General features: G+C 40.6%; 1 protein-coding gene across 8 annotated transcripts in view; it reads left to right on the forward strand.

The window, feature by feature from the left end:
• The window catches only part of FHIP1A (FHF complex subunit HOOK interacting protein 1A), a 96,232-nt gene that overhangs the window by 62,780 nt on the left and 11,006 nt on the right, over window positions 1–22,446 (forward strand). For all 8 annotated transcript variants that reach the window (XR_008745736.1, XR_008745735.1, XR_008745737.1 and 5 more), the window contains 6 exons: window positions 9,917–10,084; window positions 13,780–13,859; window positions 15,330–15,517; window positions 16,014–17,054; window positions 20,545–20,723; window positions 21,000–21,138. Coding sequence is in view for 5 of the 8 variants with exons in the window: in XM_055795480.1 (XP_055651455.1) it covers window positions 9,917–10,084; window positions 13,780–13,859; window positions 15,330–15,517; window positions 16,014–17,054; window positions 20,545–20,723; window positions 21,000–21,138 (1,795 nt within the window). In the remaining 3 variants the exon portion in view is untranslated. The remainder of the gene's footprint in view (window positions 1–9,916; window positions 10,085–13,779; window positions 13,860–15,329; window positions 15,518–16,013; window positions 17,055–20,544; window positions 20,724–20,999; window positions 21,139–22,446) is intronic.

The following is a 22,446-nucleotide window of genomic DNA, read 5'->3' on the forward strand; positions in this document are numbered from 1 at the left end:
TGCCATAGAAAATAGTCATGCCAAGTTGAGGAGTAGGCTTTGAAAACTGTATCACCCATTTGGAGACTTCAGTGTTGTAATTAACCTTTAAGTTAAGAAAGAATTGTGAAGGGCCAAAAGGAGTGATAGGCTACATGCACCATGATGGTTTTTAAAACAGAAGTTCTTTCACTGAAACACTAGTAAATGGATCTTGGGTTGTTTCTTTTTTTCTTTTAACTCAGCGAAGTTGGTTTGGTATCCTGAAGTCTACTTGTGGCTGAAAATTTTAGTTTTTATCCAGTCATTCAGTTTGGGTTGTTCTGGCTTATGAGCTCAAATACAATGAGTAATGGAGCATGGTATAAATACCTGATGAGGAAGACACATCTGTGGAATGTTAAAGGGAGGAGTGGCAAGAAAAGATGATAATTACCGGTACATTTTCCTAAGGGGTTCCTACAAGTCTTATTTCTAGAATTTAACTGGTATGGAACAGCCGCTTCTGATAACTCTTGGTGATAGAAATGGAAAGAAGGAAGGAAGGGAGTCCAGGGAGTCCAGACCTCATGTGGCATTCAAGCCTTAATATCCTACACCTAATCTAGCACCCATAGTTCTACCTTAATGTAAACATAGGAAGGGAGATGAGCTTCTGGCTCTGCTTTTGAATGACTGATTATTGGGTAGGCGTACTACTTCAGACCTGTTCTCTCTGTACTATATTTTAGTTTTTCTTCAAGAAATAATGTTTTCAAGAAAAAATTGCTTTGCAGCAAGACACAGACTTGCACTTACTGTTTTTGCAAAGACAACTCCAGTCAAGAATGCAGACATCTAGGAAAGAATTCTTGAATCTTTTCTGTTCTTAATGTGATAGAACTTCATTTTACTTTAAAACAACAGAAGCAACACAAACAAATCATGTTAATGTGATCACCAAATCAAAATTAGTTGATTAAAGTATATAGAATAAAATAAGCCAAACAGCTGTACAAGCACTGTTAGATAAAATGTGTAGCTAATATTCTTGTTTACTGCATGAGGGATTAAAAGCTAATAACAACATCAGTTTGCCTTTGCCACTGATGTATTCAGACGTGAGCAAAATGTCTGGTATGAGGAGGGTCACTAACTTTTGGATTGAAATTAAGCCTATACTGTAGATGATAGATGCTAGCCAGTCTCTTCCTTTCTCCTGTCTCTTCACAGAATCACAGAATGGATGAGGCAGGAAGGCATCCGTGGAGATCATCCTGTTGAACCCCCCTGCTCAGAGCAGGGTCAGGTAGAGCCCGTTGCTCAGGGACATGTCCACTTGGATGTTGAATATCTCCAACGCTGGAAACAGCATACCCTCTCTGGGCAACACTGTTCCAGTGTTTGACCACCTGTACAGTAGAAAAATGTGTGGTCTTTGCTTTCCTTTTTTTTTTCTTTTTCTTTTTTCCCCCCTGACATTCAGTTGGAATTTCCTGGGTTTCAGTCTGTGGCCCATTGCGTCTTGTCCTCTCACTGGGCACCACTGGGAAGAGTTCGGCTTCATCTTTGCTTCTTTCCAGCAGCTGTTAGCACACATGGATAAGATGCTGCCTGAGCCTTCTCTTCTCCAGGTTGAACAGTCCCAGCTCTCTCAGCCTCTCCTCATACGATAAATGCTTCTGTCCCATAAACATCTTTGTGGGCCTGCTGGACTTCCACCAGTATATCAGTGCATCTCTTGTACTGGGGAGCCCAGCACTCTAGATGCATCTTACCAGTACGGAGTAAAGGGGAAGGATGCCCCACCCACCCATCTGCTAGAATCCTCTTCTTCATGTAACCCAGGAAGCTGTAGGTCATCTTTGTCACAAGGGTACATTGCTGGCTCGTGGCCAATTTTCACAAGGACCTGCATGTTCGTGGCCAATTTTCACAAGGACCTGCATGTTCTTTCTTGCAAAGCTGCTCTCCAGCCTGTCGGTGCCCAGTGTGCACTTGTCTGGGGTTATTCTTTTGCTGTTGAAGCCCTTCTTGAACTCCAGCTGGACTTTGGCTTTCCTAATCTCCCTGCACACTCAGGCAGTTTTTCCATATTCCTCCTGGCTCACCTGTCTCTACTTCTGTCTCCTCACATTTCCGTTTTGATAGGAGCTCCTAGTTCATCTGTGCAGACCTTCTGTCTTTTTTCCTTGCCGTCCTTCTCCCAACTTAAAACATTGGACTATCAAACAAGACTTTTGGTAAAAGTAGCATCAGAATTTCAGTAAGTAGAATTTCAGTGAAAGTAGTTCAGAATTTCAGTGTGTGGTCCAAAGCTTTGAGATACATATATGTGTGATCTTGAAATGTCTGTAACATTTATGGAACTATGTAGTAAGCGTTGCCTTTTTTTAATTTATGCAGATTGTCTCCCTATACATACTTACTATGCACGCAGTTCACTGTATGAATGGAACAGTACAAGAGTGAGGGTAGAGATGTATTTCTATGAAAAAGTCAGGGGGTGGGGAGACCAACATATTTTGATTGGTGTGATTTTTATGCTTTTTATCTCAGGAAGCTAGTGTGGAGTTGAAAAAAGAATTCACTAGTTCAGGTCTTTTCAAGTTAAGGAAGTCTCAAATTGATTGGGCTAGCTAGCTAGCTTAAATAACCTGTTTTTTACAGTGAGCTCTGGGAAGGCTATTTACATAGCAGATTAACTGCAATGTGCTTAAATAACCCAAACGTTCTCAAGTTTATGACTCCCTAACTTCATTTCTCCAAGATAAGTATCCTAAATGTAGCACATTCTTGTAGCCTAATTTATACCCAGTCTTTACTAGTCTTGTCACTTTGTGTGGGTTATCCCACCTACACGTGTGATGAGCAATTGACAAATACGGTTGTATCTCAGAAGCTGCATATTGCTGACTGGGTAGATAGAGCCCAGATTTGTATGAAGTAGCTTGGGATACGGATTAACTGGCTGTGCTGGGTAGCCCTGTCTTGTCCTTTGGTTGTCTCAATTTTATTGTATGTTAGACCAAAGAGTTATCTCCCTTACTTCTGACATCTGAGTTCCTCGAGACATCAAAAAAAGTGACTCAATGACATTGTTCAGGGGAGTTGTCTTTACGCAAGGTCATAAATTTCTTATTTCTGTACAAATTCAGGTAAAAATGAAAGGAATCAAATATTTTCTCCTATTAGCCACAGCTAAAGAAAAGCTTAATTGGGTAGTCTTAATTTTGTAGTAACAATCCATGATTTAAATTTTTGCCTGACCATTTTTTATTCTTCCTGGTCTATATGTTTGGGATTTAAGAAAAGGAAGACTATCTGGCAGAATCTGTTCTTAATTTAAGACTGTTGTTTTTCGATGGCATGTCAGCTACAACTTGAAATTATGCAGTTCTGCATGTTCTTCCCTAGGTTTTGGTACTTAGGAAAAAAATACTTGTGAGAAGGTATAATTCTGCTTAGACACTGAACCATACCATTCAATTTCTGTGACATATTTCATTGACTGTTTCCTGCCTCACTTTCAATACTAATATTTTGGAGCTCTATCAGAAAAAAGATAAGGTCTTCTGGGGCCAAATTGTACAAGGGTCCAAGTAATCAACTAAGGCAAATTTTCTCTTCAGTTAAAACCTTATTAAAATTTCACAGTGAATCCAGGTAACCCTGTCGAAGTCTGTTTTACTGGTTCTGCTAGAGACCATACTGCCTTGTTTTAGTCTTTATATATCTGTTAGTAGAAAGTGCTTATCTACCTTCTTTTCTAGGTAGTTGCAGCACTATTGTAGAAATCTGAGTGAAGTCCTTTTCAGAAGGTCTTCAATATGTATATATTTTGCAGTCAAAACCATGTGCTAGATAATTAGGAGCCACATTGTTGTATATATAAATGTTATGCTATCTTTGATACAACTCAGATTGATCATATACCTCTCTTTACTGTATGTGCATATGATTTAATGTTAATTTGGCATTCAGAGAAGTTGGGTGACAAAACTATTTGGAACATCTTGAGTGTTTCTGTAATTTGTGTTATTTCAATTTATTGAAAATAGTGCTAAAAATTTGACAAAGTACATGATAAAAGCAAATTTTAAAATCTTAGCATTTACTGCTTTACTACATGGCATTTACTTGCTAACTATGATATAATTATTTTTCTACTTGGAAGGCTTGTTTTACTCCGAATAATGGAAAATTGTACCAGCTTTTTAGTGTAAAATGTTGCTATTGGCCAAGTGAACAAAACTGCTCTGCCGAAGTGCTGGCGTGGTCCTGTCAAATAAGCTCTGTCAAATGGACCTCCATTACGCACTAACCCATCTAAACGAAAACCTTTAACATGGTATGCTGCTGTGATAATTCAATAATACTTCCTTGATGATTACACAGCTCAGCTAGGGGGAAATGACCTGTAAATTATACTGTACAGATTAGAAGGAGCATCTTTATAAAAATCCTACAAGACTGTCAGTTCCCATTTAGAAATAATACCATCTTTCACTTTACTGAAAAGCATTTGGGCAGCTGCTGTAAAAGGGTGTAAACCAAGTGTTACCAGAAAACTTTGAATAATCTCATGCTTTGGAGAAACCCATTAATAGCTAAAAAACTTAATTTTACCAGCTACGGAGTGGATATGTGTCAAAAGGTGCCTTCTACTTTCTGCATCAAACACTGCAGCTGAGTTGAATTTTACCCTGGTATAAACTGAAGCAGTTTATAAATGTAAGCTGAGGGAAGTTGAAGGAGTTCTGGTTTTCTGGTTCCCCCAGTGTGCAAACTTTCTCTGTCCCTGATCCTGCCTGTCTCCCCCTCTCTTTTGCCAGGACAACTGTTCATGTGGGAAACCAGTTGAGGTTAAAAATCACCTTTATTTCCTGGATAGTTTTAACCTGAATCAATTCCCTGAGCCAATTCAGTGTGCGGTGAAGTGAAGGATGAACCCTTCTGCTAGTGGAAGCAAGAGGCAAGAAGTTGAATAGAAAGGAGAAGAGAGTTAGAACGGTTGGATATTTTTTTTTTTTTTTTTTTTTTTTGGTCAGTGAGGTGGGCTTATGCAGGTTTAAACTGCTCATGGATCTAGCAGATAAGTTCCAAGAAAAACATTCGTGGTCTCTTCATGGGTGATATGAAATCCTTGTAGGAAGGGAAATGTGAAGGAAAGGAGGAATCACGATAGCCATATTTTTGTAAGAGGGCATGCATCTATAAATTAGAAGATCTGTTTTGTGGATCCCAAGGGAAAATAGCCAGTAATAAAGAATCAGTGCAATTGGTCTAACACAGTGAGTGTAATATATTAAACTGAACTCAAAATGACAGTAATTTCTGGCTTTTTGATATTACTTGGCACAGTGACTTGTAAAAGCTGGATTTCTTTACAGTGTTCTGCCTCACCATCTAATCAGTCATCAGATGAGGCAAGAATAGATTTGCTAAAAATTATTACATAATTAAAGAAGGGTATTACAAGGCTAAAAGTGGCTTTCTCTTTTCAATAATCTCCAATCAAATATCTGTCTGGCTATGAAGACTTTCAGGTAGTCCCTTTTGTAGTAGCTTACATATTAAAAATATCTGTAACAACAGATTGTTTTGTAGAAAAACACATGGATGAGTTTTTTAAATTGTATCTATAGATAGGCACTTAAAATTTATATGAACATTGAAAAAAATAATTCTAGCAACTTTAAAGTGTTACAGCTGTGAATAATGAAAACAAAAATGGTAGAATACTCGTTTGACTAATACAATGGATATGGATTTTTCGCGTTTTTCATTTTCAGTCCTACGATTTTATGTTAGGACCAGAGATATCCCTGGTCTTTACCAATAGTAGAAAGGATCTAATGCAAGGGATGCTGCTGGTGGGTTTTTATTTTTGCTGTTGTGGCAGTGGGTGATTTTAATATTGCTGAAATACCTTTATCAAAAACATAGATTGAAAATTAGGTACTTGACAAAGGGCTTTTCTAGAAAACTACCATGTCTTAATTTTATTCATCTCCCTTTGTATTTCTTCTTTTTTTTTTTTGATTTTGTATTTTTCTTGATACCTGAATTATCAGAGGTGAAGAATTTTCAAATTAAGTAGCAGATTTATGGATGTGTGTAAGTTTTGGCCTGCTTTTTATCATCCTTTCAAAGATGCTCAATTCTGAGGGCTAGCTAAAAGTTTACTTGTATAAATTATACTGTAATCAATGTTTACAGTGATAACAAGTTTTTGTAGGCGGCCTTAGGATTTGGCTGTAGTGGATATGCTTGACATAGGTAGTGAGTGTTTTGTTCTCTGGGAACATTTGTTCTTTTGTTGTTTACCTAAGTACCGATTTGAATTTATATTAGAAAGGATTTTGTTCTTTCCCTAAATCTGTCTCATGAGACATGAGTTTAAGAAGAAACAACCTGCAGGTAGTCTGAATGAACCTTAATAGCATGGCTTTATCTTAGAAAACAGAGATCTTCAATAATAACTGCACCAATTGAATGAGTGTCACTTTCAACACTCAACGTGTTACGCAGATTAAGATCTGTAGAAAGGTTGTGTAGAGGTAAAAGGGGTTTTGCCAGGGCTGGGGTTTTGCCTAGTGTAACTGATTTCTCTAGTTAACTGCAGAAAAAAGTGAGTTCTCTTGGGGCCCATTCACAGCAGGCTAATGTATCCCATTGAGTAAACGGAAAATTACCCTTCTGGAACTAAAATTAGCCTTTTTCAATAGTTCTCTAGGTGCCTCAGATCTTCAGAAGTTACACTTACCATCAGATATGGTAAAAGGGAGAAGCAAACCCAGAATGCAAGGTGGCAAAATAAGATAACTGTAAAAGCACAGATGTCTGCTTGCCAGGTTAATTGGTCTTTTTCCTAAGCTGCCTATGTGACTTTCATTTCAAATGCCAAAAAGCAGTATTTTTGTTTGATTTGCTTTTGTAAGGAAGCAGGAGGATGGTCTCTGTGCTGGTTCGTAAGGACAGGTTGCACACAAAGGTGCACTGAGAGTGTGCTGGAACTTCTGGAACATGACAGTGTTAAAATTAATTGTACAGCATATATTTGCCTGCTTTGAGTGCTGCACAGTAAGCTGTGAAATGGATCCTAACTTCATTTACTGTGAAAGTTTGAAGGCGTGTTGTGGATAAAGTAGTGCATTTTCATTGAAAAATGAAAGAAAATTCTTACAAATCCATTTAAATCTTGAAAAAAATTTAGAATCTGGACAAAACTTGTCTTCTTGCCTCTTTCTCAGAAAATGGTTAAGCAGATTAAGCAACTTCTTTCCCGAGAAGAACTAAAAATTAAGTGTAATGTGGCACCCTGCACAGAAAAACCTCAATTCAAGCAGCTGAGATTTAAGAAGGTTATAATTAGCTCCTTTGTGAACTATTTGGGCTTCATTAGTCATTGGTTGGTTCTTCTAGCTCTGTTTAGTAGTATCAGTGAAGTGCTGGCTATGGTAAACATGATTTCTTTTTTATTTTTTATCTAGTCCCCAAGCTGTTAGGAGCATTGAATTCGCTCTCAGAATTGAACATTTCTTTTCTAAAGTAGTCTCTAGCTGGCTGGCTTCTGCTTTTTGTTTCATTCATGATATGCACTGAAAAGCATATGAGTTTCTCTCACTGATGCAAATGCAGGGTAAGTTATCCAAAGAGCATCAGAGGAAGGTCACTGCCCTTGTGAATCTGCAGGCTTTTCTTGCTTTCATTTACAGCTTTGCTATTTTATACATATATTCAGGCCCATTTCTCTGCAGCCAGCAAACATCTGTGAAACCTGCAGGTCAGGAACATGCTTCCTTTTCCCCATAAATGATGAAGGAGAAGTGGCACAGAGAGACATAATCTAGCCTTTCCTTAGCAGAGGGTTTAAACTCTTTGATGAGCTGTGTGCTATCATAATGATGTCACATGGTAGATTTCTTGAACTTTCCTTTTTACAGCTTGCTGCTATAAGAAAACAACAAAAAAGTCAGTTCTCAGGGCAACAGTCAACAGCTTTCATCAGAAAGCCATTTGTTTTTTGACCCACAAGTCCCCCATGCCTTTTGGCTACAGCAAAAAACCCAGAAGACTCTTGGCTCCAACCAGAAACTGTTTCCTTTGTTTCACAACCCGGGCTCATTTCATGAGTAGGTGTTTTGATGGTTGAAACATGGTAGTAATCCTATGGAAAAGTGTGTGTATGTGCATAAGCATGTTTGTTTTATCATACAGTAATACAGAATTTGAGTTAGGGCTGCAGCCACAGCACTAATTCTGGCAATTTCTAACTTCGGGGTGCTTAACCTAGTAAGCTTAACCTAATTTTTTTCACTTGGTGATTGCGGGTGAAGGAAGAGGAATGAATTCATAAACTGAGTTGGAGTATATGTTAATAGGTATTGTTTTGTGAAAGGACTGTATTTGCATTTCTGGTTTGGATATCACTGAACATACAACCACAGATCTAGAAAATATGTCTAGCTGTTGCTTACTTAGCTTGACAAGGTTCACAGATCCTGTGAAAGTGTGTCTCTTTCCTTTCTTTTCACTGTTACATTTTAATTCTTGATTTCTGACCGACCTTACTGCAATAAACCATGAAGGTGAACTTATTTTCCCATCCTGCTGAAAAATTCTACTGTTGCTACTTCACTGGTGATTTGTTTCTAATGCTAAAATGAGCCAGTAGCCCACTGTATTAAGGATGGTGTAGCTGAGTATTAGAATAAAGCCCCGGAATGAGAGTGAATCAGTGACCTTAACTTTAGAGCTTCTCTCTGCTCTCCTCATTGGTGCTGTCTCTCTCCATAAGGTCTGCAGGCTGCATACAGCATTCCTATGTTCTGTGTAACCAGCCAGAAGCAGCTTGTGATCTTAAATGCCTTAAAGAGAACGTGTGCAGCATGACATTACTGTGTACATGGCTAACATGCAGCATAATGGAACAGGGATTTTAATATTTGCAGCATGTTACGTAAATGTTGCCCTTCTGAGTATTTTCTAAATCCTCTTAGCTCTTAAATGACAGCTTTGATTATTTTTTTTTAAATAAAATCAGTCTCTTCATTTATGCAGCTAGGTTTGGTAAACAAAAGACATTTAATGCTTCCTTTCATATAGACAGATTCTTGTATTTAAGGGTTTATCTCTGTGCACTTAAGCTTATTAGGCTCCTGGGCAACTACTTTTAAAAAGCTGACTTTGGCAACAGCAGTACATGCTGCAGAGGTGGCCTTTGGAATTTTCTGTGCTTTGCTAGTGTATATAATGTGAATAAATAAGCTCCAAAGGCTTGCAATAAGCAGAGCAGCGTGGGTTATGGTATGCAAATGTCGCATGGATGTTTGAATTGTATTTTGATATACAAATGGTTAGTAGCAAAGATTTGAGGGTTTGCTTTGTGTATGTATATATGTACTCCTAAAAACTGAGTAAGCTGAGGAATTGTGCTGTGGGAAAATAAAAACAAGGAAAATTGTACAAAATTCTAGATAGCTATGGGGATTTTTTCTTTAAAACTCTAGAACCATGAGTTTGTACTGTGCTTTGATTGTGCTCTAGCATTTATTTTTAATAAAGTGGTAGATGCAGGTATTTACAACATGTGAAAGTGCTTCTGAACGATGACAGAAGTGTGATGCAAAAGAGCTGACACAGGCAGAAAGATGGTGGAGAGCTTCTAGCATGATTTGTCTTTTTGTATTTCAGTACATGTGAGATTTGGTGTGTTGGTTTGGGGGAGAGCTTTTCTTTTTCCTGGGGAAGCAAGACAGATGAGAAAGGGGTTCAAAATGCTTGTGTCATTCAGAAGCATGCTCTTTGCAAATTTAAAATCAAAGACCTCTGTGTTTTTGTGGCAGTGTTACATATGGAGAGCTTAGAGTGTTTGCCAGGTATACCATTGCTGAGGATGGATGGGTATTTTGTGTGTGCAGTTTGTTTGCATTTACATTATTTTTGCTTGTAGGTGACTGTGGAAGAAGTGATGACTACTACTGCATACCTCGACCTTTTTTTGCGTAGTGTTTCAGAGCCAGCCCTCCTCAAGATTTTCCTCCGTTTTATTTTGCTGCACCGACACGAGAATGTCCATATCCTTGATACACTTACTAGCCGAATCAACACACCATTCCGGGTAAGACAAGCAGAAGGAAGTTGAGGTACTCAGCATGGATATAGGTTAAATATTTAAATGGGAGATGCCATATATTCAGTGGGTATCTGTTTAACTAGGAATTTTCTCCCCCCACCCAAACGTGTGATTTCTCCACCCCCTCATTTTTTTCTTTTTGTGTGTGTGTGATGACATTTAGCTACCGCTATACTAAGTTGATAAATGTGTGAGGTGGTTTCACACACAGAGGAAATGGGATAGAAGGAGATGAAGGCTTCTGGAAGTCTGGATTCTGTTAGAAGATTAAAGGTAAATTGGGAAGCGTTTTTATTCTGGATACTGCCGAATTAGTGCTGCTATAGATAACTCACCTTTGGACTTATAAATATACTTGCGGTGAGGAGCAGTGTTTGATCTTTGCAGTTTTGCCAAGCAACAAGCATTTTCAAAAAGTCCTTCTGAGGGATGGCGGGAGCCCTATAAGGATGTCTCCAAATTGATCCAAGTTGTGAATTGCAGTATTGCCAATATGTTTCTCAGGAATCAAGGCTGTATTATTGTAGCATGGTTACTTAACTGTGATGTTGCCTGCTTTCTTCTTTGATTAAAAGAAGGTGCTTTCTCGCTCAAGTGATCAGACTGCTGCTGCCTTTTCTTTGCCTTCCCTGCCCTGTGTAGTAGGGTTTATCTCAAATTTTCAGTGAGCCCCTTCTCAGCCTAGGCACAATGCACCACAGTGGCTTGGAGAGCTAGCTGACAGAGATAGCAGTTACCTTTGCTAATAGTTGGATCTTTTGGCACAGAAAATGACTACTTGTTGCACTGGGCTACCCTTCTGAGCTTTGCTTGGCTGGCAGTCTTGGCTCAATCTTGTGTGATGCACAGCTTCGTGGATGAAGTAAAGCATAACGTTTTAGTGCGAGTGCAAGAGAAGCCAGAACACCAGCATGTGCATTAAATTTGTGTGTTAGGGACAGTAGCTTCATCTGAAATTCGTTTTGAAATTTGAGCGCGTGTAAATACAGGTATATGGTGCTGTAACTGCATCTCTAAGATGGATTAACTCTGAAAACTGAAACAGCTTCTGTCAACAAAAATGTAAATGCTGTTGTCTCTGCTAATCATTAATTACTGTTCCATAGGCAAACGAGATGGGAATTGTAAAGAATTCTGCAGCCCTGAGCAACTCAGGATCTCAGCCAAAATGGTTCTGTGATGCTAAATGAGTTTTCTGCGGTATAGCTTGGCCAAGTGCAAAAGCCGGGACTGCAGCCTTCTGTGTGTCTCTGTAGCACAAAAGCTACATACCTTAGTGCTGATGAAAATACTTGTTAATAATTCACAGGGTTAAACTTATGTACAGACAGGTGACTAAAAGGACTTGTAAAAATACTGTATTTTTACATTATATATATATATAGTGTATTTTAGATCTTTTCTTTTTACAAAATACAGAAATAGACTAGTTTTTTTCAGATGATTCCTGATTTGCAACATGATTGCAAAGACAAATGAGTAATGTTTCCCTATAATCTGATATTTCTTAAATACAGGAAAATTTAACACAATAGCAGTTTTTTTTGAACTTTCGCAGTATGAAGAAAAGTTAGGCTTGGGTCTCAGTAAACTTCACAGAGAAAATGAGATTTCCTGTTTTTATCCCTATGTCCCCTGGCTAAAACACACCTTTCATGCAAAGATCTGACTTCCTCCAAAAGCTTGTTGTGAAGTTCTTCAACTCAGCCCCAAGGTTCCTATTAAGAACTCCAGTTCTGATTATTATCTTCTGAGTTCTGATTATTATATTCCCTTCTTGCCCTTTTACTTTCTCTATCTATATCTGTAGACATGAGGTCTTGGACTAACTGTTGGCTCCTAGTACAAGCAGTGGACAGGGGTGGCAGGACAAGTTGGAGCTCTGCTTTGCCTCGCAGCAGGCCAGTTCATGATCATTCCCCACTTCTCTCTGCTTAATCCCTTTCTTTTATTTTATTATGGGTGTTAGTTCAATGACCAAACTAGGGAAGGCAGTCAAAGAAACTTTTACTTTTCAGAGGCTATCAAGTGAGGTTCACTTGAACTTTGCTACCTAACTGTTTCACAGAGATACCTACCAAGTAAGGGAAAATACATGTATGTAAATGTATTTTTCAAGAAATCTGTGCGTTTCTACGGTCTTCATCACCACGGACAGCCGGTCATATTGTAGGGGAGCCGAGTCACTCCTCTGAGAGGGAGAACTGGAAATGGTGAAACAAAGTCATTCTTGAGAAGGCACGGGCTGGAGCAAGCACGTGGCATGGTGTTGCAGAGCTAGAACAGAGCATTTTGACAGTGGGGGTAAGGGGAGTGACTGCAGAGAAGAAGAGGAAATTCCATACGGTGGAAAAGAAGCCATGTCCAGGCAGGATGCTGGATTTAATCCTGAATGAATTACAAAGGATGTTCAATGACTAGAAAAAATATTTGTAGCTTTTTCCTTATTTTGTCCTAATCGGTTTCTTTTGTTAGCCACTGAAAAGTGCAATTAATTGCAGATATTAATTATTTGAGTTTACATAATTAATACAGGGAGAGGCAAGATTTAAACACCAACTTGAAACTCTAGGAAAGAGTCAACTTGGGCTAAATAATTCTATTGAGGGTCAGCCTGGTCCTGGAGTCTAAGCCAACTATGAGGTACTATTTATTTCCACAAGGGAGCAGCTCAGGAGAATGTGCCCCAGGAGATATGCATTAAGAGGCAGGCAGATAATGGCACTGTATCTGTGAAAACCAAGCTTACAGCTCATGCTTCTACCATTTTGGGCACAGCTGCAGTTTAGCAATCATCTGGCAGGTAGGAATGTACTGTACGTTAGCTTTGAAAGTGGTGTATGTCTAATTACTGACCAAAAAAAGCCTGCAGAGGTTCATGTCTCTGTTTCTGTCCTAAAGCTAGCGTGAAAGTGGGGTGCCTGTCACAGAATGGGTATGATCTTTGTCTTTGCTGAGTGTGACTACTGAAATACCTAGTTACAGGTGTATTTGTTCAGACCTTTGCCAAAAAGGCAATCGTGCAATTGCAATGAGGAATCCTATTTTTCTTTCCTTTCTTGTGGTCTCACAGAAAGGGTCTTTATGCATTGCCGTAGTTCCAAGCTGCTCAAGTGACCTCTAATGGAGGGGTTGTGAATGCTCCATACAGAGTAGATCCTGACAAAAATCACTTGTTTAGTCCTGGTCTGTGTCAGTACATCAAGCTATATTTATAGAAGCATTCATCTTCTTAATGTGCAGAACTCTAATCATTCCTTATATTTAAAGCAACAGAAACTTGAGGTGGTTTATCATTTTCTTTCAGAAAAAAACTTCAGTTGGTTCAAATTCTGTGTCTGAGGTAAAACCAACATGCTGTCTTGGAAGTTACAGGGTTCAGTTCATGCTAACTTAATATTATTCAAATATATTTAAATGACTGGTAAATTAATGATTTTTTTAATTGCTTATTTGAAGGAAAAATCTGGGTTATATTTTGTTAAAATGTAACATGTTTTCTGCATAGTTCTAAACTTTAAAAAAAAAATCCCATGAGGTGCTGACAAAATGAAATATCGTACTAACAATGTCTTAGAAAGCATGATGTTCTGGCAGAGCCATTTTGTAATGTAGTATGCAGAGAAGATTGGAAAGGTACAATTCCCAGATAAAAACTGACAACATTTATCATTTTCCAGCTCTGTGTGGTCTCCTTGGCATTGTTCAGAACGCTCATTGGCTTGCATTGTGAAGATGTGATGTTACAGCTAGTTTTAAGGTAAAGTCTAAACTCCTTTTTCCACTCTTCAGCCTAATTCTGGGACATACAGTCTCTGCCTGTGGATGCAGAGCTGGATGAGAGTTCTCCAAGAGAGCAGAAATCCAAGCAACTGTGGGGATAAGAATATTTATGATGCTGACAAAAAGTCTACCAGACCTGACGAAGTATGATTTACGTCCTGTGATCTTCAGGAGCAAGAGATCTTTCTTGTGATTTATTTCTATAAAAGTGAGGGAAGAGAAGCTAAGAATATATTTATGACCTCCGAACTGCTTATTCCGTGCTTCTAAATGTGTAATTCTTCTCTCCTGCGTGTTTTCTCTAGCGTATCATACACAGTGATACGAAGCTCTATATTTGTTTGCAGCTTCCACCTTCTTTGCTGTTGTTCTCCACCTCTTTGATTCCTCTTTCACCGAGAATACTTCGGGTTCCTGAACTGTTGTAGGTAGATAGTTATGTAATGTACTAAATGCATTGATTACTTTTGCTTTTAACTGATGGTTCTGTGCCTTGCTTCAGAATACTCACTTATAATTTGGGTGTGTGTATTAGTTGAGAATTGATTAGTTGTTTTGGAAATACTGGTGTAACTAAGTGGGGCTTTTAGCACTGTAGATCACATGAACATTTCAGATACTGTCTGTCCCTCTGCGCACAAGCTTTAAGGTGAAATTCCCTTTACCTCGGGCTGTTGTGCCTGGGATTGCTGTTCGGACCTCTGTGAACTCAAGTATGTTGCCACTCTTAACAGCAGGAGAGTCTGTATTTAATCTTCTTTTGTTTATTTAGGGAATCTGTTAGAATTTGTTTGCATTTTAAATGGAAAAACATCAGTCCAGTTAACACGGAGGCTCTTAATAAAATGTTCTTAAAAAGTTGAACAAAAGTGCTCTAAAGAAATCCAACAAATGACTGCACTTTCTCTATTCCTCGTACTCCCCATAGCTTATTCCCTCCTCTGCCTTAGAGCTCAGTCTTGATCTAATGCAGTAGAACACCTTGGTGACCCTTCCCTCCTTTTTACTAGCTGCTTGCCTGGCAAACGTGAACTGTTTCTCTCTGGATTTCCCAGGAAAACAAATAAAATAAGGTTTCTGAACTGGAACTCATTCATAGTGGGACCAAACCACCCTGCTGGCCTTTAACATCTGCCTATCCCACGTTTCCTCCATCCGTTCTTACAGCAAGTTTGCTCTGACCTGCAAAAGATTGTTTGCCCTGTTCTGATGCAACTGATCTCCTGTCTCTACTCGTTTTGACAGTTCCTCATCAAGCCATAGCTTCACAATATAAAAAGTCAGGGTTTCATGCTCTTGAGAGGTTTACACTATGAATCACTGCCAAGATTGTTATACTGTTTCGTTTAATTTAGAGAGGGCAGGAGGGTGGGAGGGAAATTTTGTATGTTGCTGCTTTCCCTGACATGGAACCAGGGTGAACTAACGGTACCCGCTGCTGTTTCAGATACCTGATCCCATGTAACCACATCATGTTGAGCCAGCGGTGGGCTGTGAAAGAGAGAGACTGTTACTCTGTATCTGCTGCAAAACTGTTGGCCCTGACACCAGTCTGCTGCTCCACTGGGATCACCTTGACACTTGAAAGCCAAGGAAAAGATTATATTCTGTGGACAAAGGCAACACAAGCTAGAGGTAATCGGTGCTCGGGAGAAGACCAGATGAACTGAGTTTGATTTGGTAGAAGCTCGTGGGAGGAGATGGGGAAGGATGGGAGGGGGAGGAAATGTGTTGAGCAACAACAAACTGGGCAACCCTGGACTGGAGGCTTCTTTAATTCCTTCCATGTGTCCAGGTCTATTTAAACCTTATTTTAACAGCTAACTTGAATATGCATTAATAAAAATAATGTACAGATACATGACAGCAACTCTTGCTGCTTCGGAGTGATTGCTGTTGGTTTAAGGTTTGAGTGTGAGCTGGTCTCAGAAGTCTGGAGTTACAACTCTGTCTTGGCGATAGGAACAAGTCATGTATGTTTATGAGCAAATCTCTTAATCTTTATGCTGTGACCTTCCTGCCTTATTGGATGGTTGGGGCTAAACACTCTACCTGCCATGTCTTAGCAGGTGCCTTGCTAGACAACTTTTGGTATATTACTCGTGGTACGAGTAATCTTCTTTACTTTCAGATCCTGGTAGACGCTCTTCTGAATCTACTTGCATTGTGGAATATGGAAGAGCTGTGGACATCAGTTACCTGCAGTACCTGGGGGAAGCTCAAGAAGCCATCCTCCAGTGCCTGAAAGATTGTAAGGTTTGGTCTGCCTTATATGATGGAGTAAACCCCGATCCAGACACCTTTATCCAAACACTTGCCGAGGAGAACAGTACAGATGTGGAACACCCCATGTTTCGGCTCCAGCAAAGGACACCTAGTGTGTGTAGCTCCTCTCAAGTGACTCCATTTGGAGAGAAGATGCAGTTGGAGCTAGAATGGGATGATAGCTATGACACAGGGATTTCTCCTGGTTCTGATGTGAGCTCACCACAACCGTATGATGATCTGGGAAGCACAGAGATGCAGCCACCTGCAGAGCCACCAAAGCACATTCAAGAAATGAAAAAAAATGCCATCATGCTCATCAAAGGATCTTACATAGAGGAATCAGACTTTCAGGATGATGTTATGGTTTACAGGTTATGTGCCCAGAAGGATACTCAAGATGATGACAACTCCAAGGAGGAAACTTTAAATGCAGCCAGAGAGCATGAGGTCCGAAGCCAGACTGTGGCCAATGGGCCTCTTGAAAAGAGCCAGCTGGAAACGGACTTGGATGAGCACAGTAAGAGAAATTCAAGCTTGACTCAGGGTGTAATGAAAGAACAATTAAACCAGAAAATGATTGAGATCGATCCACAGCCAGACTTAGAGTTGAAGCTTTCTCCTCAGGAGGCAGATCGTAACTTAAGTGTAAGACTGCTGAGCACAGATGGTGAGGATTTCATTGCACAGTATGACAGAATTATTAAGGAACTGGATCCAAACAGTGCAAGCTTGGAGGAGCAGAAGTTGGATACTTCTGACCCTGTCTGTCCTGCAGATGAGGAGGATGACTTTGAGAATTTCTCAGTAGACACACCTTCTGCAGAGAGCGTGTCATCTCCCTTTGGACCAAAGGAGGATATCTCTCCCAAGCACGCTGCAAGGAGCCAGAGCGCTCCATTTACAGGTGGAATGTCCTGTTAATTACATGCATAACCGATACAGGAAGGCACGGTCATTAAAGGTGGCCAAATGAGATCACACCATGTGGCACCCAGCGGAAGTGTAGAGCAAGAAACAGTCCTGGGCACTGGAGAGGGTATAGCTCAAGTAGCTGAGACCAGTCCAAGGAGAGAGAGGGATCCAAAGTGGAAGCGGAGCAGAGCCATCAGTGTGGGTTGCTCAGGGCGGTTGTTCTTGCAGCTTTTTTTTTGTAATTGTTTAAAATCTTGAGCGGGGGTTGTGGTGTTCGTAGGTGAGAGCTCCGTCGTTCTAGAGAAAGCTTTTGCAGTTGAAAGGGTGTCGGAGTAACTTTTCTAATAGCGCCCGGTTAAATGATTTGGTTTTCTGGGGGCTTTCGTCTCCGATGCTGCCGTTTCCCCCCTCGCTGCTATCTCACGCTTCACCACGAGGTGGCAGCACGGGGGTCGTGCCCGGCTCCACGCCCTGCCCCGCCCCACGCCCTGCCCCGCCCCCCGCCCGCTCTTGGGGTGCGCTTCTGCCTGGTGCGGGGCACCCACCGAGCCTGGGTCCCTGCGGCCGGCCGTGCGGGGGGGACAGCGCTACCGCAGGCCAGGCAGGGCCTTCCATCCGTAGCTGTGCAGCCCCCCGATCTTTATTTAGGTCTCTGAGATACGACAATAATGCAAGTAATAAAAAAATAATCATGTATCTAGGTTGCCTCATCCAAAACAAAACCTCCATAAGATGGCTTCTCGTTCATTTGAAATGGGGGGCAAACATTTGTGTCCATTGAAATGCACCCCTTTCTAGTCAGCTATGGCCAGCATGCCTGGCTATGTTTCTTAATTGAAAAATTCAGCCAGTTTTTCAATTAGTTTGCTATTCTTGCTGTGGTGGCAATTTCCTTGTACCGGAAGCTAATCACATTCAAACCTTTCTGTTTCCTGTTACTTGCTGTCAAATATAGCTCAAAAATGCTGTCCCTGTCTCTAACTCTTCATGTAGTCTCTTCCTCCATTTGCTCCTTTCCAAAAAAACTCACACCAAAACCAATTCCCACACCCAACCCATGAAAAATCCACAACTGAGCAAAACAAAGAAAAACCAGAAACACCACAAAACACAAAAAGCCTTGCTTTTTGCTCCCCATCCACAACGTGTTTTACTCTTAGGCTGTTTATCTTGCTTTAGCGGAGATCCTAGTGCTCATAACAATAGCTCAGAAATGTTGGGTTGCAGTGTCTTTCAAATATAATAATATGTTTAATTTGGAATGTTGTATTATGTTTGTAGATGTGTGTGATGGGGATTTTTGTTTGCTTTCACTGTTTTGGGATGCTGTCATAGGATGGGGCTTCTCTCTGTAGATTTGAATAACTGGACAGAAGTTCCCACACCCAGTAAGTGTCAGAAGTGCAAAGATGCTGTCTTCAAGCCTGTGGATCTACAAAGAAAATGTCCTATTGGTGTCTATGTCTAATTTGAAAGCATTAAGCACTATCATCCTTGTTTTCTGCCGAGCAAGAAAGACTGTTGTACTTAGGAACAGGAATTTCTATTCCCCCCCCCCCCCCCCCCCCCCATCAGTGCTTGACTTCATGGCCACATAGAGAGGCACAGTCAGGAAAGGAGTAGTCTTTTGACTTCTCATCTGTTAACCCTGTTTCTTACAAGGCTTGCAAACTCTGCTTAGTTCCTCTGATTCTCATTCCAATAATTTCTTGGGGGAAAAACACTCTGCCACTGAGAAATCTTTAAATATATCTTGGTAACTTCTCTTGCAGTGGCATACAGCACTTGTTACAAGTATTTAGCTTCAGCTTTACCTACTCAGCTTTGAAGCCTGACCTAGAGGAGAGAAACAGCGACATCTCAGCTCCTCCTCCTGCCATCCCTTTTGATACAGTAGAGCTCCCACTGCACCGTGGTCCTCAGGAGCTCTGTGAAAACGTCTCTACGAACATGAGAGGGGAAGCAGTAGGTTATGTTGGGACACCAGAAGCTGTATCTCAACAAAAATTTTGAGGGTTGCTGCATTGGGTGCTCAGGCAGGGGGGGATTCTTGCAGGATGCGATACCAACCCTCACTCTGATGGCTGACATGGTGGTTGCAATGTAGCAGCCATGTAAAGCCTTGTCAGCACTGGCCCTCCTGCCTTTCCTCTTGTGAGTAGAGCTGTGCCAGCATTAGCTGTGACAGGTGAGTCTCAGGGGAGTGCTTGCTTGGTACTCACGGTTGCTATAAGCCATGATAGACTTCAATTTTTAGTGTAGTTCTCTTAGGTGAGGTGGCAACACAGGCACTTCTGATTTGATCCTTGCTGTTGCGCTGGCCCAGAATTGCTTTAGCCTCTGCTGTAGTTTACAGCAGGCATCCGAAACTGGACTAAACTATGCCAAGGTGGGTCGAACGGCAGCTGTTTGCTAGCTGAGGGGAGCTGCAATGGGGTCGCATCACTGTCACCTGCTTGACACTGGAAATGCCCATGGTGTCATTCTTGTGCCAGGGACTAGGCTGGGATGTTCAAAGCTAGCAGTGCTGTAGCTGCATCACCCAGACATTCTTCGGCACGGTTTCCCTAGCTGTTACGCAGCCAGAATCGTGTGGTGGGACTGGGTGTGGGACAGGGGACGTTTCTAAGACTTTACTTGCGCTTAGGTCACTCATGGAGACTGCCTAGAGCTTCACGTCAGCTGCATTGTCTAACGAGATGTAGTATTTGGTTGAAATCGTGCTCAGCCTTGCAAAAGTTTCTTAAGCTTGAGCACTAAGGGTTTATGTATATGGTAAATGCTTCTGTATTTCAGTAGTTATCCTGCAGCATGAATACGCAACCTAAAGTTATTATTTATTGGTGACATTTATATGATAAAGCCGACATCTACCAATAATTTTGCTTATAAATCTATTTTAATGTCTTCCCTGCTTTGTGTGACTGCAGTACTGAAAATGACTTTGCTCGTGATGTGAACGATTACAGATCTTAATTTTTACGTTTAGAGTAGCACTTTCATATTTTTTTTAGAACACCACAGCTTTTTGATAAGAAAAGAGAGCTAGCTATAATTTACTTTGCCTGGTCCTTCTGTAGAAAGAAGGCACGAGTAAAAAGGACAGATTCTGTTTGCATTGAAACCAGCAGTACCATTCTGATTAACTTCAAGGGGAATAGAACAGTAGACCATAATGTACTAGGCTACATCCTTATTGGCACATGTAAAGTAGAATAGTTATGCATGTTAAATATGCCATTAATGTAATCTGATTGGCTAGCAAAAGTGCTTCTAATCACGAAAGCTTTTAACACTTCCGTTAAGTCTATTTTGTCTGTTCAGGTACAGTTTGGTTTTTCTCCCTGCTGGCTTTAATTAGCATGTGGGAAGTCTAATTTGTTGGTTATGATGATCAAAATTCATTTTAAATGCCTGTTTCCTGGATCTTGGGATTTTGTTTCTGCGAAAACGAAAAGCATTGGTTCCTTCTTTTCTTGCAGGACCATTCATCAGCGTAGTGTTGTCGAAGCTGGAGAACATGCTGGAGAATTCCTTGCATGTAAATTTGCTGCTTATTGGGATTATTACTCAGCTGGCAAGTTACCCACAGCCTCTTCTTCGCTCCTTTCTGCTCAACACCAACATGGTGTTTCAGCCTAGTGTGCGGTCACTTTATCAGGTACTTTACCACAAGTGTTAAGTCATGCCTCTTGGTGTCTCATTAAACCTTACATCAGCTCTTTTCAGTTCCACCTGTTGCTTTCCCACCTGTCTGAGAGCCTCTCATCGCATTTCGATGGTTTAATTATATTTGTGCAAAGAACTGGAAATTCTGTATGACTGTAACTTTTATCGTAACTCTGTTTTAATGCAGCTAGAGAAAGCCTGGGTGTTTGGTCTGTGGCTGCGCTGGGAGCAAGGGAGGAAGAAGTAATTGTTACTGTTGTTTTGGCAGGTGCTGGCATCTGTGAAAAACAAAATCGAACATTTTGCTTCCAATGAAAAAGACTTCCCAGGTCTTCTCCTGGAGGCCCAACAGTACCTGCTTTTTCGTGTGGACATGTCTGATGCTGCAGAAGAATTGCTAACCAAAGGTAAATGTTAACCGCACTTGGAGGAGTGCTGGATGGAATGCCTTAGCAGTTGCCTCTCTCCTTTTCTACAGAATGATTAAAAGTAGGTGCGGTGTGAATATTGTTAACCAGATGTATCCTTCTGACTTGAAACTGATGATGCTCAGTAGGCTACAGTATATGGATCTATTTGGATATTCTTTGCTCTTTAGAAGCTTTTATTCAGCACAGAAAATGTCTGTTTAAAGGAGTAACAAAATCAGCTCTTGGCTTGCTGTCAGTTTGGCTGTAAACAAACTTGCTTTCAAGGCATGAGGTGAGATGGCATATGTGTATGATTTCATTTTATTTTTAGCCTGACCTTCAGCTGGTCATTCGTTCTTTTTTGATAAATGGTAGGGAGGACAGAAGTCCAGAATGAATTGATTTCTGCAACAATTGAATAAGGCTGTGTATCATGGTTTCAGCTACTGCTGAAGGAGATAGATATTAGCCAGAAAACTTTGAATGTGCTTTCTTGAATGAAAAACAAAGCAAAAAAAAGAAAAAAAAAAAAGAAAAAAAAAAAGAAAAAAAAAAAAGAAGGGAGGTGGTGTGGGGGTGTGCGTGTAAAACCCAGGAAAAGCCAGCTTTCCAGGGGACTTCATAACATCTGCTGTGTCTCAAGCACAGTGCACACTACACCTGTCTTGACAGTTACCAGTATTTACACTGCCATGGGGGAAGCTAGGAAAAACAAGAAAAATGAAGAATCTTACATTCTAACTAAGAACTTTCCAGGTACAGCCAGGCAGCTGGTAGAGTTGGGGCCCTGCCCTGAGGACGTGCTTGTTCTCAGCTTGCTGTTGAGCAGGTGATGTTGGGTGCAGGTTTCCCTTAGAAGCCAAGTTCCCATGTTGAGGGAATGTCAAATGTGGTGACGGCAGTGACCACAGTGATTGAGTTGACTCAGCAACGGGGTTCAAGAGAGGCTGCATTGATGGGTATGTGCTTACTCATCATTGGGAGTCATTAATAGTCACCCACTCTGCCTATGCGTCTGTGAAGATGTTTATACTTTTCTTGGATTTCCAGAGATGTGGAAAGTGGGACTTTTTATGTGCCATTTTAATTTTATTTTCATTTTTCAAGGCTCTGAATAATAATTTAGCTACTCTACAGTCAGCATGGTATATACTTCTAAGGTTTGCAGTACATCTAGTCTATAAAATTACGATCTTGCTAAGGCTGCTTCTGGCTTGGACCAAGAATTGGTGTAGGAAGGTGCCTGCTGTAAAGGACCTGTGTATTGCAAGTGTCAGTAGCATTTTAAGCCCTACATTCTGCATG

The sequence above is a fragment of the Falco peregrinus genome, chromosome 2, assembly GCF_023634155.1.
Source record: "Falco peregrinus isolate bFalPer1 chromosome 2, bFalPer1.pri, whole genome shotgun sequence".
Lineage (NCBI taxonomy): Eukaryota > Metazoa > Chordata > Aves > Falconiformes > Falconidae > Falco > Falco peregrinus.